Raw genomic sequence first — 16,178 nt, forward strand, 5'->3', positions numbered from 1 at the left:
TCATTATAAAAAAATTCTGATTCATATGGGTTTTATTAAGTTTTGAAAAACTTGATAAATGAGTTTTATTAAGTTTTGAAAAAAGGAAGTTATGCTGCCTCACCCTGTAGATTATTTTTATCAGCCAACTTTACATGACAGATGTAAAGACTATAGAACTCTGTGCAAAGGGCACAAATATGTGAAATGGATTAATGTAATGCTTTACTTGTGCATAGTTTTTGAAAAATGTTAAAGGATAAATAACAGAAAATATGTTTTTAATGGAAAATAAGCAGACAATGGTTGGCCGATGGAAACAGACTCGAGTTTATGCTTTGTTTTGAATATACTTGGATTAAAATTCATTAGGTATCAGATGTGTGTCACTGAATTCAGATTTATCCTCACAATTACTTTTATACTGAGAAGTTCAAAATAAAGTTTTAACAGATTACAATTTTTGTAATGGCAAAATATATAGCCCATAAAATATTTTTCATATAATATACTGAGGTGCATGAAATTTGCTTGACTTCATAGGCCAGAACTAGAAATGTTTTTCTCTCACATGTTTCTGCAATCATGATGGCTGGAGGGTATTTGAACTAGTAGTAAAAACAGATACCCATTTCCTCTTCAAGGTCTGAAATCAGCTATGTGCCTCTCAAGCTAGGTCATTTCATGCTCCATTTACCCTAGATTACGGATTTTCCTGTCTGGTTAGTTACAACAACCAACATGCAAACGTTAACAGGACAAGAATGAGACTAGTTTTGATGCTCACTTTGAAACAATTAGTGATACAAAAGATTATTTCAGAATCCCCGTAATATAGATTCCTTCAGAATCCTTTTGTATTTTAATTATGCAAACTGCAGACAAGGTTTCATGATTAACATCTAACAATAGTGTTGGGGATTAGTTATTTAAAGGTACAAGGTTCTGTTTTATATATAAACCATGAAGAATTAGGGAATTAACCCAGCTTGGTACATTTTGTTGAGAAATGATCCTTGAGGAAGTCACATGCCCAGTTATGTATTGTCGAAGGCTTTCATAGCTGGAATCACTGGGTTGTTGTAGGTTTTTTCGGGCTATATGGCCATGTTCTAGAGGCATTCTCTCCTGATGTTTCGCCTGCATCTATAGCAAGCATCATCAGAGGTAGTGAGGTCTGTTGGAACTAGGAAAATTGGGTTTATATATCTGTGGAATGACCAGGATGTGAGAAAGATATATAAACCCAATTTTCCTAGTTCCAACAGAACTCACTACCTCTGAGGATGCTTGCCATAGATGCAGGCGAAACATCAGGAGAGACTGCCTCTAGAACATGGCCAAATAGCCAGAAAAATACCTACAATAACCCAGAATAATGATACTTTGTAAATGTTACCATATCCAACTGTATAGAGATATACTGTGGAATATATTTCTAAATGACTGTGGTTAAACCTTGATAATCATCCTCACCCTCCATAAAGTAAAAAACTAATCTGCACTTCCATAAATTATCCTTCTCTTACCATCCGCAGACACACTGCCCTCTCAAGATCCTGTGATGCACTATGCCAGAGTTCACCATTATGGCAGTTAACTAACTTGGATTGATGACATCAATTGAGAACTCCCTAATTGATCTCGGGCAATGAACTGTGGCTTAATGCAATGTAGGATTATATGCAATACAGCCAGCATGCAACAGAAGAGAGGAACATACAGCCAAAACACTTACTCGTTATTTCATAAACAAAGGTGCGACTATTAGGCAATGGTGACTTTTATGCAATAAAATGTGGCATGTTATTATGTTCATTTATGTAGTCAAAGATTAACTTGCTAACATAGTATAATAATACAACTACTTATTAACATTTAAATCAATGGAATATTTGCAAATATTCTGAACAACAACAAACCTTTATTTATACCCTGCTAACATCTGGCAGCTTACAAGAGGCCGAGGCCCAACAAACACATCAATAAAACAACAGCATAACAAATACAACAATAAATAAACTCATAAAACAAGCAATAAACATTAAAACAATAGCAATAAACATTAGACAATAACACCACGACGCATTTAAAACTAAGGCCGGGCCAAATGTAATGATTAAAATTTTAAAAATGCTGGACATGGCAGGTGAGATGGATAGGTTTTTGGAGATAGGTGCGGTGTGCAGACAATCTTAAATCTCTAGTAAAGTGCATTTGGGACATGATGCTTGGAGTTTCCTATTCTGGGAAGGCACACTGGAACAACCACGTCTTCAAGCTCTTCCTAAAGACTGCCAATGTTGGGGCTTGTCTGATGTCCTTGGGGAGAGAGTTCCAGAGTCGGGGGGCCACCACGGAGAAGGCCCTGTCAATTCGTCTTCACCAATCGCGCTTGCGATGCAGGTGGGATCGTGAGCAGGGCCTCTCCAGATGATCGAAGAGATCGTGTGGGTTCATATACGGAGATGCGGTCACGCAGGTAGGCGGGCCCCAAACCGTTTAGGGCTTTGTAGATAAGCATCTGCACCTTGAATTGGGACCGGAAAATGAACGGCAGCCAATGGAGCTCCTTAAACAGGAGGGTTGACCTCTCAATGTAAGGAGCACCAGTTAACAACCTGGCCGCCGCCCGTTGGATCAGTTGGAATTTCCGGGCCATTTTCAAGGGCAGCCCCACGTAGAGCGCATTACAGTAGTCCAATCTGGAGGTGACTAAGGCATGGACCACCCTGGCCAGATCCAAGGCTCCACTAGAAGGTTCAAGATGCCTGCAGTATCTATTGGTTCTAACATTTCCCACAAGCTCCCATGCCTAAAGAGTCAAGAGTAATTCTCTACTTCCTCTTGCATAAATGAGCAAGGAGCACTTCCCTAGAGAAGAAAATAAAGTGGTCCTGTAAACATAATAGATACTTTTAAAAGCAGACAACTGCTACAAATGGTCAAGATCTTAGGACACATGGGATATATACAAACAAGACAAGTTAGGTTACTGTTATGCAACTGAGGTTTAACCCTGCAGATTAAGATACCAGGTAAGGGGAGTGTTTTAAGAGAACAGAGGTAATAGATAATCTTTTCTTGGCCTTAAAAACTTAATAGCTGTTTCTTAACTGGCGTGGGAAAGTGCCCTCAGCCATAAAATGGAAGGTGTATACTCAAACAATTCTAAATGCACCAACATTTTCTGCATTTTCCATTGAACAGTTTATAAACAAAAGCATACACAGTACCAGGAAAAATATTTATTCTGATTGGAATCTACAATTGTTATTTAAGCAACAGCTACAGACCTGTTATGTTAAGATGTTTTAATCTTTTTTACTACAGTATCTCCATCAGTAACCGATACTCCAAGTTATCAATCCATTTAGCAGGCAAGGAGTATTTTGTGCAAATTGTCTGCTGAGAAGGACAGGCAACTTGCCAAGCTATACCTGACGAATATTTAGTTACTGTAGCTTCTGTTGGGGCTTGGTAAGAAAAAGACAAACAGTGATTTGTGAGTGTCAATCAGACCACAACTTACCAAGAGTTTGAGCAGCCAAAAACGAGACTTGTAGTAGAACGTTTTTGTAGGGTTGATGAGAAACAGCAACATAAATCCATATAAGATAAGTGGGTTTGTCTGTATAGGAAAATCAGTATCTTGACCATATATACATGCCAGCAGGCTCAGGCACCACAATGTCCCAAGGAACCCAGCAATCTAACAGGAGGGAAAAAAATAAGAAAACAATTCATTTGTAAATGTAATCTGTATATGTAGTAGATGTGAACTGTTCCACTGGGCATGTCTATTTGTAAACCTCAGTTTAGTTTAGCAAAACACACATCTATATAAATAAAAATTTAATGTTCGGTTGTGGGATTAAAATAACTCGAAAACCACTTGATGAATTGCCACCAAATTTGGCAAAAAGACACCTAACTACCCATTGTATGTCCTTCACTCAAAAAATTGATTTTGTCATTTGGGAGCTGTAGTTGCTGGGATATATAGTTAACCTGCAATCAAAGAGCATTCTGAACCCCACTAATGATGGAATTGAACCAAACGTGGCACACAGGACTCCCATGACCAAGAGAAAACACTAGAAGGGTTTCATGGGCATTGACTTTGAGTTTGGGAGTTGTAGTTCACCCACATCCAGAGAGCACTGTGGACTCAAACAATCTGGACCAAACTTGGCACAAGCACTCAATACACCCAAATATGAACACAGATGGAGCTTGGGGGAAATAGACCTTGACATCTGGAAGTTGTAGTTACTGGGATTTATAGTTCACCTACAATCAAAGAGCATTCTGAACTCCACGATCGACAGAATTGGGCAAACTTCCCACACAGAATCCCCATGACCAACAGAAAATACTGAAGGCCATCCAGTCCAACTCCCTTCACCAGGGCAAGAAAATGTAATCAAAGCCCCCCTGACAAAAAGCCATCCAGCCATAGATATAGATAGATATATATGATTCACACACACATATATAGTATTATAGATTTGAAAGTGACCCCTAAAGAAGGACAATTATATGTTGCATGTTCCAGAGTAGGCAAATCAGACAATCTCCACATAAGCACTGACAAAGAAACAACAAGAAATACTGTTTACCCACAAGAATAAAGAAATTACATATATTAAAAACCAACACTTTTTCATTACTTTATTTTCCAGATCAGCATACTGGGCTACAGCAACGCGTGGCAGGGATGGCTAGTTTTAAATAAATTGCTTTATGAAGTCTAAATTAACTTTAAGAACATTAAATGCATTTGAGAGAAAAATAAGTAAAAATTGCAATCTGAACACCCCCACTCCTTTATACTAATGCTGAAGTTATCTGGATTTTTAGTAGCTAAGACAAAGAGAACCCTAGAACACTAGCATCTCTCAAATGGTAGTTACTTTTGTCTTGTGAGGAATTCTGTGAAATTAACAAAGATTTAAAAAGCAGTTTTTAATGTAGTCACAGGTGTTCAGAGTAAAAAAAAAAATCCTACTGAGCATTCCCAAGCATTTTTTTTATCGTGTCAGGAGCAACTTGAGAAACTGCAAGTCGCTTCTGGTGTGAGAGAATTGGCGATCTGCAAGGACGTTGCCCAGGGGACGCCTGGATGGTTTGATGTTTTTATCATCCTTGTGGGAGGCTTCTCTCATGTCCCCGCATGAGGAGCTGGAGCTGATAGAGGGAGCTCATCCGCCTCTCCCCGGATTCGAACCTGCGACCTTTCAGTCTTCAGTCCTGCTGGCACAGGGGTTTAACCCACTGTGCCACCGGGGGCTCCCAAGCATTAAGACAATGCTTAAGTAACTCAAGAGCAGAACTACAAGTGCTGAGTAGTTCAAAATGATGGCACTGTCTATCTGGAGAAGGCAGAACTCATCGGTCACTCCTATTTTAACAACATTTAACTAGACTAATGTAATGCATTCCCATATGCATTAAAAAAAAACACTGGGGCCTCCACATTCATGCCTTTGGCTTTCACAGATTTGATTATTCATGGATTACTTGCCACCGCAACCGGGTCTGCCCTACGCCATTTTTCACAGGGACTTATAAGTCTTGCGTGGCCTTCCCATTCTCTGTGCAAGCCACACAACATTGAGATACACTGTAAGAAACTGCAAAGATGAGTGTTGGCAAGCCCACAGAAGAGAGGGAATGGGTGGCCACAAAACATTCTAGGCATAGAAAGGCTAGCCTGCCCAGATGGAAAGACTAACAAAGTGCAAGACCAGGCCTCCTAGCAAAAGTACGGTTACCTGAACGAGATTTAAATGGCACAAATGCTGTATTTTTAAGTCACTAAGTTAATTCTTTTTTAAAACACTAGGTTAAACACTTAGCATTTCATTTGCTTTTATTATTTTTATATGGTTACTTTTTCTTTCTCACAAGTTAACTTTTCATATATCATCATATTTTATTGATTATATTTATATTTTTAACAAACAAATGCATTGGCAGCAACACTATAAATGTATTCAACAGCCTTTGAATCTCAACTGAATCTATAAAAGAAACTTTTCACACATGAGTAATTTCCACACTCCAACTGTCACTTCCTCTGTAATGTCCTTATGCCCTTGTCATAAAATAAAATCTACACACATTATCTAGAAAAAGCATGCTTGAGAATTAAAATCCACAGTCCTTTGATACAGACACGAGGCAAGAGACTCCCTCGCAACCCCCTGCTGGATAATGTGTTTTCAATATGGATGCTAAAAGCTTTACAATTAGACTAATATCTGAGTAAATGAAATCTTGCCTGCATTTGTGATCAAGCCAGCTGTATTAAGTTTAACTGTGAAGTACCCAGCAGATATTCCTGATAACTTTATTTTCCGGCGTATAAGATGACCCCCCCCCCCCAAGTTTTACAGTTAAAATACAGAGTTTGGGATATACTCACCCTAAAAGACCACCCCTCTTCCAACGCACATCAAATATTTTTTTTAAAAAAAACCATCAGATTTGATTTCAAATCCAAGACTATCAGAGCGGTAGCCAGCTCTTCGGCCTAGAAATGGAGATGAGCATCAACCCCCAGAGTCGGACACGACTGGACTTTCAGAGGAATACCTTTACCTCACCTATAGTGAGTCCAGGGCCGGGTCCAACGTCCTTTCCTGAACAACAACAACAATAATAATAGAACCCTGGAGTTGGAAGGGACTCCAATGGCAATCCAGTCTAACCCTAATTCTGCCAGGCAGGAAAACACATCCAAGCCCTCCTGATAGGTGGTCATCCTGCTCTGCTAATAAGAACAATAACAACAATAATAATAGAACCCTAGAGTTGGAAGGGACCCCAATGGTCATCCAGTCCGACTCCAACTCTGCCAGGGAGGAACACACATCCAAGCCCTCATGACAGGTGGTCATACAACTCTGCTTAACAACAACAACAACAACAACAACAACAACAACAACAGAACCCTAGAGTTGGAAGGGACTCCAATGGCTATCCAATCCAACACCACTCACTCCTTCCAGGCAGGAAGTCACAATGCAAGCCCTCCCAACAGGTGGCCATCCAGCTCTGCTTGATGATGATGATGATGATAATGATAGAACCCTTGAGCTGGAAGGGACCCCAATGGCCATCCAGTCCACCCCCACTCCTGCCAGAAGGAAAAGACTATCCAATCCCTCCCGCAGGCTCCTGCAGCCCCCCCCCCGCTCCTTTCCAGATGTGAGAAGGATACGTAGCCTGGCACACGTGGATGGGGGGCGAGAGGCAGCCAGGAGTGGGGAGAAGGGAAGCGGGGTGAGGGTGGGGGGAGAGGTCCCCCCCGGCTGCTCCCGTTCCACTCTCGCCTCCCTCACCATCCCCAAGTGGTGCAGCCTGAGGAGGAGGAGGGAGGGAGGAGGAGAAAGGAAGGAGGTGGCGGGGAGGAGGAGTGTCAGGCCGCATTACCACAGAGACCAGTTGGGGTGGTGGCCCACTGGGCTGTCCTGGTTCTGTCCCCTCTCCCCGCTCTGGCTTCGGCTCCCACAGCAGCCACTCCGGGCTTGAGAAGCCAGCACCAGGCCGGCATCAGCAGCAGCACCAGGCTGGCAACAGTGGAGCCAGCACCAAGCCAGCGGCGGCAGGACACCACCCGCAGCAGGTCTCTGTGGTAATGCAGTCTGACGCTCCTCCTCCCTGCCACCTGCCTCCCTCCCTCCTTCTGCTCCTCAGGCTGCGGGGATGGCGAGGGAGGCGGTCAGCTGTCCACCTGCTGGAGCAGGGCACCCGAAGCAGAGACCAAAGTGACCCCGTGATCCCCGGCGTATAAGACTACTCCCCAATTTGGAAATGATTTTCCTGGGTTCAAGTCGTCATGTATGCCGGAAAATATGGTAAGTATCATGAAAAAAATCCGATACCTTGAGCACTTCAACACTACCAAAAGTAATCTCTACTGTAGAAAATGTAACTACCTAATTGTGACCAAATCATGTGGATATTGATATCACTAAGCTACACATCATCTATGGAAAAGACGTATCGTAAAAGACATAGGAAATTGGAACGACTTGACAACGAGATGGATAATGTTTTTGATTAGGAGACGCAAATGGCTTATGTTTTTATTACTTATGTTTGGTTTTATTCTATGTATTAATGTTATAAATGTTTTATGATGTTCTTGGCCATCGAATCATTGCCTCTGTAAACTGCCCTTAGTCGCCTGAGGGCTGAGAATTGCAGTATACAAATATAGTAAATAAGTAAATAATTAATTAAAAGGGACAGTGGCTTCTGCCACGAGTTAGAAGTTCTGACCATTTTCTGAATTGTAATACGTACCTCAAAAAGATGCTGATGAGACAAATTACTGCGGGGATTGAGTTCAAAGATCAGGACATGATTCACTCCAGCTTGCCTCCAGCCATATGTGTTTATGCCAAGTAGAAAAAGGAATTCTATCAGGAGAAAGCCACCACGATAGATTCTTATGATTGGCCACACATTTGATCCTTTCATTTTAAACACACCTATCCAAAGAAATAATAAAATCAAACATGTGCCAAATGGAAAACATATTGAAGACAGTCAACATCCTGTTCTTTTTTAAAAAGATGCCATTCCACTCTTAAAATACCAATGAAAACCAGAAATATGATGTTATTGAACTAAACCAACATTCACTGTCATAAATTTGAACAAGCTACGAATCTTACATTTAAAATGCTGAGACGAGAAAATCTAGAGTCTGAGAGAAGATACCTTTAAGGCAAGCATGTACAAGCATCAATTCAAATGTTTGGGAAGTTTGTGTGATTATTTTACTTATAGAATCTAGAATACTATGCTCATTTTTGTCATACAAGAAAGGAATGGGGCTTTATGTAGAAGACTGAAGGGCCATGAAAGGAAAATTGTATGTGCATGTACATTTTAAAGAAAATTGGGATTTATTCAAATTAATTCACTCTGTTTAAAGTCCTATGTTCGTGATGTTCTTGAATATTTAACAAACCGCCTCTACTTCAAGATAAGAACATACAAAATAACCAAGGACCTACTTGCCTTTGGGGTGCTGATAAGCAGGACCTGTTTTTGTTAAATTTATAAAAGATTCTATCATTATGAATGTAGGCCTAAACGAATTGCACGAAGTACAGGTTCTGAGGTTAGGATAATACATGTCTCAAATCCGGCAACCTAAACAAAACACTATGAATGCTTTAACCTTCTCACACATAGTTAATGTTTCTTTAGCAAATATTGCTCCTGGAAATATTCTTCACTTGTTCCAGTTAAGCAAGCAAATTAAGCACATAACTATGTGCATACTAGAGAATATTGTAATGATGACATTTACAGCTCTTTCAAGGAGGAAAAATACCTGAATTGCTTAACAAAATGCAAACACAATAAAAGAGTTGCAAGTTTTAAAATAAAAGCATGAGTTTAGGAATAGCACTTTACATTTTGCATAAAAATTAAGAATGATCTTGGATTTTTTTTTCTCAAGGAATAACACTGCAGTCTGCCCAAGTAAATAAAATATGTACTGTCGAAGGCTTTCATGGCCGGAATCTCTGGGTTGTTGTAGGTTTTTCCGGGCTATATGGCCATGTTCTAAAAATGTATGCTCCGTTGCATTTTTTTAAAAAAACACAGTAGTTTCACCCACTTTCTGGTAGTAGTTCATTGTATTTTTATTGTTATGTTTTCGTTTTGTCAGCAATTACAGATTTTGTAAGTCCCAGATAGAACTGAAACAGAAATATTATTTCTTTTAAAAAAATAATAGTGCCAAATCTATTCCAAAAACATTAGATTTCATTTCCAGAAGGTCAGAATTAGTTGAAATAGAGCCTGTAATACAGCGCATTCAATATCCATTCAGCAACTGCCAAATTGAGATGTACAATAGTATGGGTGTGCCTGACTATTTAATGGCACCAGTTTCAGAACTCACTGACTTCTTTTGGAGAAAAAAAATAACATAAGTTTGCCTTAAAACTATATTCCATAATAAAAAGATTAGTACACCTATTACATGGCGTTTATTGTAGAAACTCTCTGAAGGCCAAATACATATGTACACATGTCTAATTGTCTGGCATCATGGGCTGGGTATGTCACCAAGTATGTATGTTGCCCTTCTTTAGAAAATCACGGAAGAATACTTGAGTGTGAAGCTGCATAGGTGTGGAAGTTCTCCAATTCTGTTTGCTTTCACCTAACTCATGTACAGGTAGTCCCCAAATTACAAACGACTCCTAGTTAAGAACAGGGGTGAGACAACAGGAAGTGAGAGAAATCTACCTCTAAGAAGTGAAATTCACTCCTGAAAGGAGTTATCATGGGAAAAAGGTGTATTCTCTGAAGATTTATCACCAATCCTTATTTCGACAACAAGCCAAAGATTTCAAATTCCAATTATCACAGGGATATAAAGTTTGGTGAAATCTTCTGAACTGGGGCACAAGCAGCAAAACAAACACCACAGAGGTGTTAACCCTTCTCTATGCCTGGAGTTACACTTAAAATGTACTTGTTCCAACTTATATACAAATTCAACTTAAGAACAAATCTACAGAACCGATCTTGTTCATAACTTGGGGGCTGCCTATATTAGTCCAAGAGACAGTGATTTGCTGAGGACCAAAATTAAACAGATGGCTCTCAGTCAAAATCACAATACATTTAGCTCAAAACAGCAGATAATGTAATGTCACGGAAATAGATAAAGCTTTTTAGTGTCATTTCCAGCTGAACCTACATCCATTCATTAAATTTCCTTAGCTCTCTTGTCTTTTTACTTGCATTGTTAGTGCCTTTACTGTTACTTAAAATTCAGGCTATTTTTCCTCATTCATATTTCTATCCTATTGCTTTTAATGCCCTCCTCAGCCACCACTAGGATTCACTGCTTCACGTTTTTGACAACTTTTCTTAACAGCAATTGTTCAATATAGTTTGAAAACATTTATTCTCCTTTTCCTTCAACATGTGATCCTTAATATTTCCTGCCACTTCTGTTTTCCTTATCATCTGCATACACAATGGGGCTAAGTCCCACAGAATTCAGTGGCATATACTTTCAAGCAAACATATAAAGGATGGTACTCAAAGTGGGCAACCTGGATAAAAGATGCCCACATTTCAAGACATTTAAATTGTTTCTGTCAAAGGTATAAATATTGTTTGGACGAGGGGTAGACAATTGAGGCATATCTGGAGTGGGGGTAACCTTCTGTCCCAAGAACCTCCAAGGAGCCACAAAAATGTAAAAAAAAAAATCCTAGAAGTCAAATTCTGTTTTTGCAAAACAAAATGATGGAGGAGCCCAAGCAGATTACACAAATCCACTCACCCCTACAATGTTAACCTGTGAGGATAGAAGCATAGTTAGAAACGAACCTGAAAGTATGAGGGTAACATTCAGCACAATTAATATTCCACAGAACAGTCCAACTCTGAAAGTAGTCCATGCTGGTGCAGGCTGCAGATAAAACAGAAAATAGCTTGGGTTTGTTGTTGTTTGTAAAGATCTGCTTATTGGTTAAAGTAAACTGATAATTTGTTAAGCATCTTGTTCATCTTTCTCTGACACAACAGAATCTTTTAATGCATAAACACAAGCCAGAACACAGGAATATTGGGCTGCCAAGGACAATTGCAGCTGAATTCTCGCCTAGGAAAACCTCTAGTTTGCCTAGTCTTGAGCCCAAACTGCACATTATGTAATGGTTTTACTACTAGGTCTGCTAACATTGATTTTCATTTTAAAAGCACATAGGAAAGGGTTGATCAAAGCTTTCTTCCTAAAAGAATCTCACACCTTATGTGACTGTGGAGCACAACAGACAACTCTGCATCTGTATGCTTGTCCACTATGCTCTGCTACAGAAGGGAGGCTACAGAAAATGCCATTGCTGTTGCCCATTTTTAGTCAAAAGATATTTAGCCACCTGCCCTCCTTCTATTTTTTATTGGTTTTATACTAATTTATGTAATGCTTTTGATGTGAAATAATAATAAGCTTTTTTCCTTGTGCAATTTTCTCTGTGTAAAGGCTATTTGCTCCACTGAAGAAAAAAAACAGAGTAAGGTAAACATAGAATCTATTTTGACGAGAAGAATGGGATAGAATAACAGGATACTGATGCATAAGGCTGATAGAGACTTACCCCGAAAGATTCACAACTGTAATTATTGCCAAAAGTGCTTCTGCCAAGTACTGACTTGTGTGCATGTGTGCACGTGAATATCTAAGCAACCAACAAACTCCAGTTTGTTTTCGACAAACTATATTCTGCACCTTCACAGTGTTGATTATCTTGCCTACAATAAGTGTTACCAATGCCAATTGAATCCATTTCAGTCCTAGATTGTAACACAACTAATGTGAAAATATCAAGTACGAATATTTCTATACATTATTGGGGGGTGGGGTAAGATTTATGTAGGGGGAAAAGGAGGTGGTTGGGAAAACTAATGGCCCCACCATCAGTCTGCTCTGAGGTGTAAATAAATACAATGCTGAATCTAATTGGGAATTTAGAGGCAATAATAATAATAATAATAATAATAATAATCCTTTATTTGTACCCCGCTACCATCTCCTGAAGGACTCGGTGCGGCTTACAAGAGGCCGAGCCCAAATACAACAATAAAAACAGCAGCAACAACAACAACACTCATAAAAACAAAAACAAAAAAACAACAAAGCAATAACATTAACAACACCCAATGATGCAATTAAAAACAATGGCCAGGCCAAATGTAATAATTAAAATTAAAAGTGCTGGGCATGACAAGGTGGGGTGTTTGGAGGGGGATGGGCATGCACATATCCTGGATCTCTGATAAAGTGCAATAGGAAAGATGACCAAGCCAATTAGATTTGGCGCAGATGACTAGGACGGTTTTAAATGGTGTATTTTAATATTTTGATGAATGTTTTTTTTAATGTTTATGTATGTGTATGTGAATTTGTGTCCTGGTATTGAATGTTTGCCGTATATATGCTGTGCTGAGTCCCCTTCGGGGTGAGAAGGGCGGAATATAAATGTTTTAAATAAATAAATAAATACATTTCCTTTATTAAAATGACAAATAAGCTTCATCACTTATGTGGATATCAGCAACAAAAGTATATAATAGATAAACATAGTAAGAACTGTTAATAATAATGGGGACATGTATTGACCACCAAGAATGCTGCTGAACCCAAACTATAACCAGATCACTACATCCAACCTCCTGGAATTGGTACAATTGCCACTCTTTCCCTCTTCCTGAACAGTCTTGTGTTAATGCTTCAGGAAGGGAACCAACTAAGTGCTCAGTGATGGTCAGTTCTAAGCAACCATCTTGATTTATCTCCCACAGTGCATGACTAGGACTGGATGCCAGACACTTCAAGCAACAAGGTAGATGACATCTCTAAGAGCCACTTGGCTCCAATGCCTCTACAGAACTAATGTTTCAGCTAAGTAAGAATGGTGAAAGAAATTGGCATGACTAGGACCTACTACTGGGAAGCCAAGCAAAAACAGGAATATGGAAGTGGGGTAGCCAGATAAAATGTCAGACTCAGCAGGCTTTGACAGCTGCCCAAGTGAACCAGGTATCTGAAGAAACCCTTTTCTAGGTCTCAGTAGTTTTAATACTCCACTAGAGGGAGAAAGTTACAAAGTATTGTCGAAGGCTTTCATGGCCGGAATCACTCAGTTCTTGTGGGTTTTTTCGGGCTGTATGGCCATGTTTCACGGAACTATAGAATCTACTAATGCTAGATTATTTATTTATTTATTTACACCATTTCTACCCCGCCCTTCTCACCCCCGGGGGGGGGGGGGGGGGGCGGACTCAGGGCGGCTAACACAGGCAGCAATTAGATGCCACAATATCAGTAACACAATATAAAAAATCATAATACATAGCAAATTAAAAGAGTTACAATCAATTAAAATCACAAAAACACATAGTCATATAATCACAATAATCACAAAGTCACAAAGCCATTTCCAATTGTCGTAACAGTCTTATGGTTCGGGTTCAGTGTCTAAAGTGCTGCTGTGCCCACTATTTATTTATTTATTTATTTATTTATTTAGAAGTTTTCTATACCGGTCTTCTCACCTCTACGAGGGACTAGCCAAAGGGCTGGCTCCAAAATCACATTTTTAGTTTTTTCCTAAAAGAAAGGAGGGAGGATGCCGATCTGATCTCGCTGGGGAGCGAATTCCACAAGCAGTGGACCCCCATTGAGAAGGCCCTGTCCCTCATCCCCACCAGATGCATTTGCGAAGCTGGTGGGACCGAGAGCAGGGCCTCCCCAGTAGATCTTAAATTACGAGGTGGAATGTAGAGGGAGATACGTTTGGACAAGTAAGCTGGGCCAGAGCCGTATAGGGTTTTATAGGCCAAGACCAGCACTTTGAATTGTGCTCGGAGGTGGATCGGCACGCTAGGTTTTTAAATACCCATTAAATCTTGCCTCGATTTTAGTAACAACTTTACTGCTACTTACGAGTACTCTGAAGTAAAAATCAAATTCAAACATGAAAGGATGGTCAAGATATGAGGCTTTACCAATGGCAGTTATCTGAACTGCGCACAATCACTTATAGGGGGCAACATATCATTCAGGGCTTCTAATCGTTCCATCACCTGCGCTGCTCCAAGTGGTGGGACACGTAAGCGCTTCATGGCTTTCTGACGGTCTCCATCTTCCAACTCATTGGTTACCACGGTCTACGGCACAAAAGTGAAAAAAGAGACAAAAAAAGGAAAAGGCAATAAATCATGACAGTAACGTCTTTCTTCTTTTTAGAGGCATATGTAAGCCATGCTTACAAGATAAAAGCAGTATTGATATTAACTATCATGCTAGAACTATTTAGTGGACGGGGAAAGTGTCAGAAATTCAGATATTTCAGCCAGAAAATTATCTTGCCTTCAAATGATGTTAGCAGCATTTCAACAACATAGAAGTATTTTTGCCATGTTTAAACACCAAAAACATACTCTACCTCTGTTTCAGAGATGAGTTGGTTGATTTTCTTACAGGTATAGAATGGTGCCACTTCAACATGAGCCACTCTCCAATCTGCACCTCGGGGTGTCTCCAGGATCTTGTCATGTTTCTTTAGGATCTTACGGAATCCTGTGAAGTTTAGGTTCTACAAAGGTAAAGGAAAAACCCACAACCCCATTATTCTTTTTGGCAATAAATTCTACAATTGAACTTAAGACTCAGAAGCTACTTATAATATCTTGCTCAAGTTTAGCAGAAAAGGTAATGAAAACATGAACTACTATGCATATTTTCAACATCATTTTCTTGTACTTTATGAGATTAAGTTAAAAAACAAAATGCTTAAGCAGAAGAATAAAATTATATGTTAAAGAGGGTGTTGAATAATATGTAACTGCTATAAACAAATGTATAATAAATGTAATAATTATAAGTAATAAAAATATTTTTTAAAGTTAAAAAACAAGAATATTTCACTACTAGATCATGGCATATTTTATTACACAGACAACAAGAAAATTAAGTGATGTACAAAAGATTTACTAGGTTCTTGTGGGTTTTTTCGGGCTATAGGGCCATGTTCTAGAGGCATTTCCCCTGACGTTTCGCCTGCATCTATGCCAAGCATCCTCAGAGGTAGTGAGGTCTGTTGGACCACACCAACAACCACCATGTCAGACTACACAGAGAAGCCATTGAAATCCACAAGCATGTGGACAATTTCAACAGAAAGGAAGAGACCATGAAAATGAACAAAATCTGGCTACCAGTATTAAAAAACTCTAAAATTACAACAGCAAAACAGCAGAGAGGAAACAACCAGGCACATCTTAACACCTCTCAACAGGGGATTTTCCCAGGCTCAGCCAGGCCTTCAAATGCTAATGAAGGTGGTCAGTTGAAACATTCACACCTAGCTCCAGAAAGGAAGAGCTCTGTGCCCCACCCCAGCCATTCCACAGATATATAAACCCATTGTCCTAATTCCAACAGACCTCACTACCTCTGAGGATGCTTGCCATAGATGCAGGCGAAACGTCAGGAGAAATGCCTCTAGAACATGGCCCTATAGCCCGAAAAAACCCACAAGAATCTAGTGATTCCAGCCATGAAAGCCTTCGACAATCCATACAAAAGATTTACTTTGATTTAGAGATTACTCTCTAAATTCAAGGATCTGTAATAATAT

General features: G+C 39.6%; 1 protein-coding gene across 1 annotated transcript in view; it reads right to left on the reverse strand.

Moving 5' to 3' along the window:
- Positions 1–16,178, reverse strand: part of XPR1 (xenotropic and polytropic retrovirus receptor 1) — a 122,193-nt gene that overhangs the window by 38,017 nt on the left and 67,998 nt on the right. The window contains exons 5-9 of the mRNA XM_060774459.2: positions 14,985–15,134; positions 14,623–14,706; positions 11,365–11,446; positions 8,296–8,483; positions 3,512–3,691 (exon numbers count right to left, since the gene is read on the reverse strand). Of these exons, the coding sequence (XP_060630442.1) occupies positions 3,512–3,691; positions 8,296–8,483; positions 11,365–11,446; positions 14,623–14,706; positions 14,985–15,134 (684 nt within the window). The remainder of the gene's footprint in view (positions 1–3,511; positions 3,692–8,295; positions 8,484–11,364; positions 11,447–14,622; positions 14,707–14,984; positions 15,135–16,178) is intronic.

Source organism: Anolis sagrei, chromosome 4 (assembly GCF_037176765.1).
Source record: "Anolis sagrei isolate rAnoSag1 chromosome 4, rAnoSag1.mat, whole genome shotgun sequence".
Taxonomy (NCBI): Eukaryota; Metazoa; Chordata; class Lepidosauria; order Squamata; family Dactyloidae; genus Anolis; species Anolis sagrei.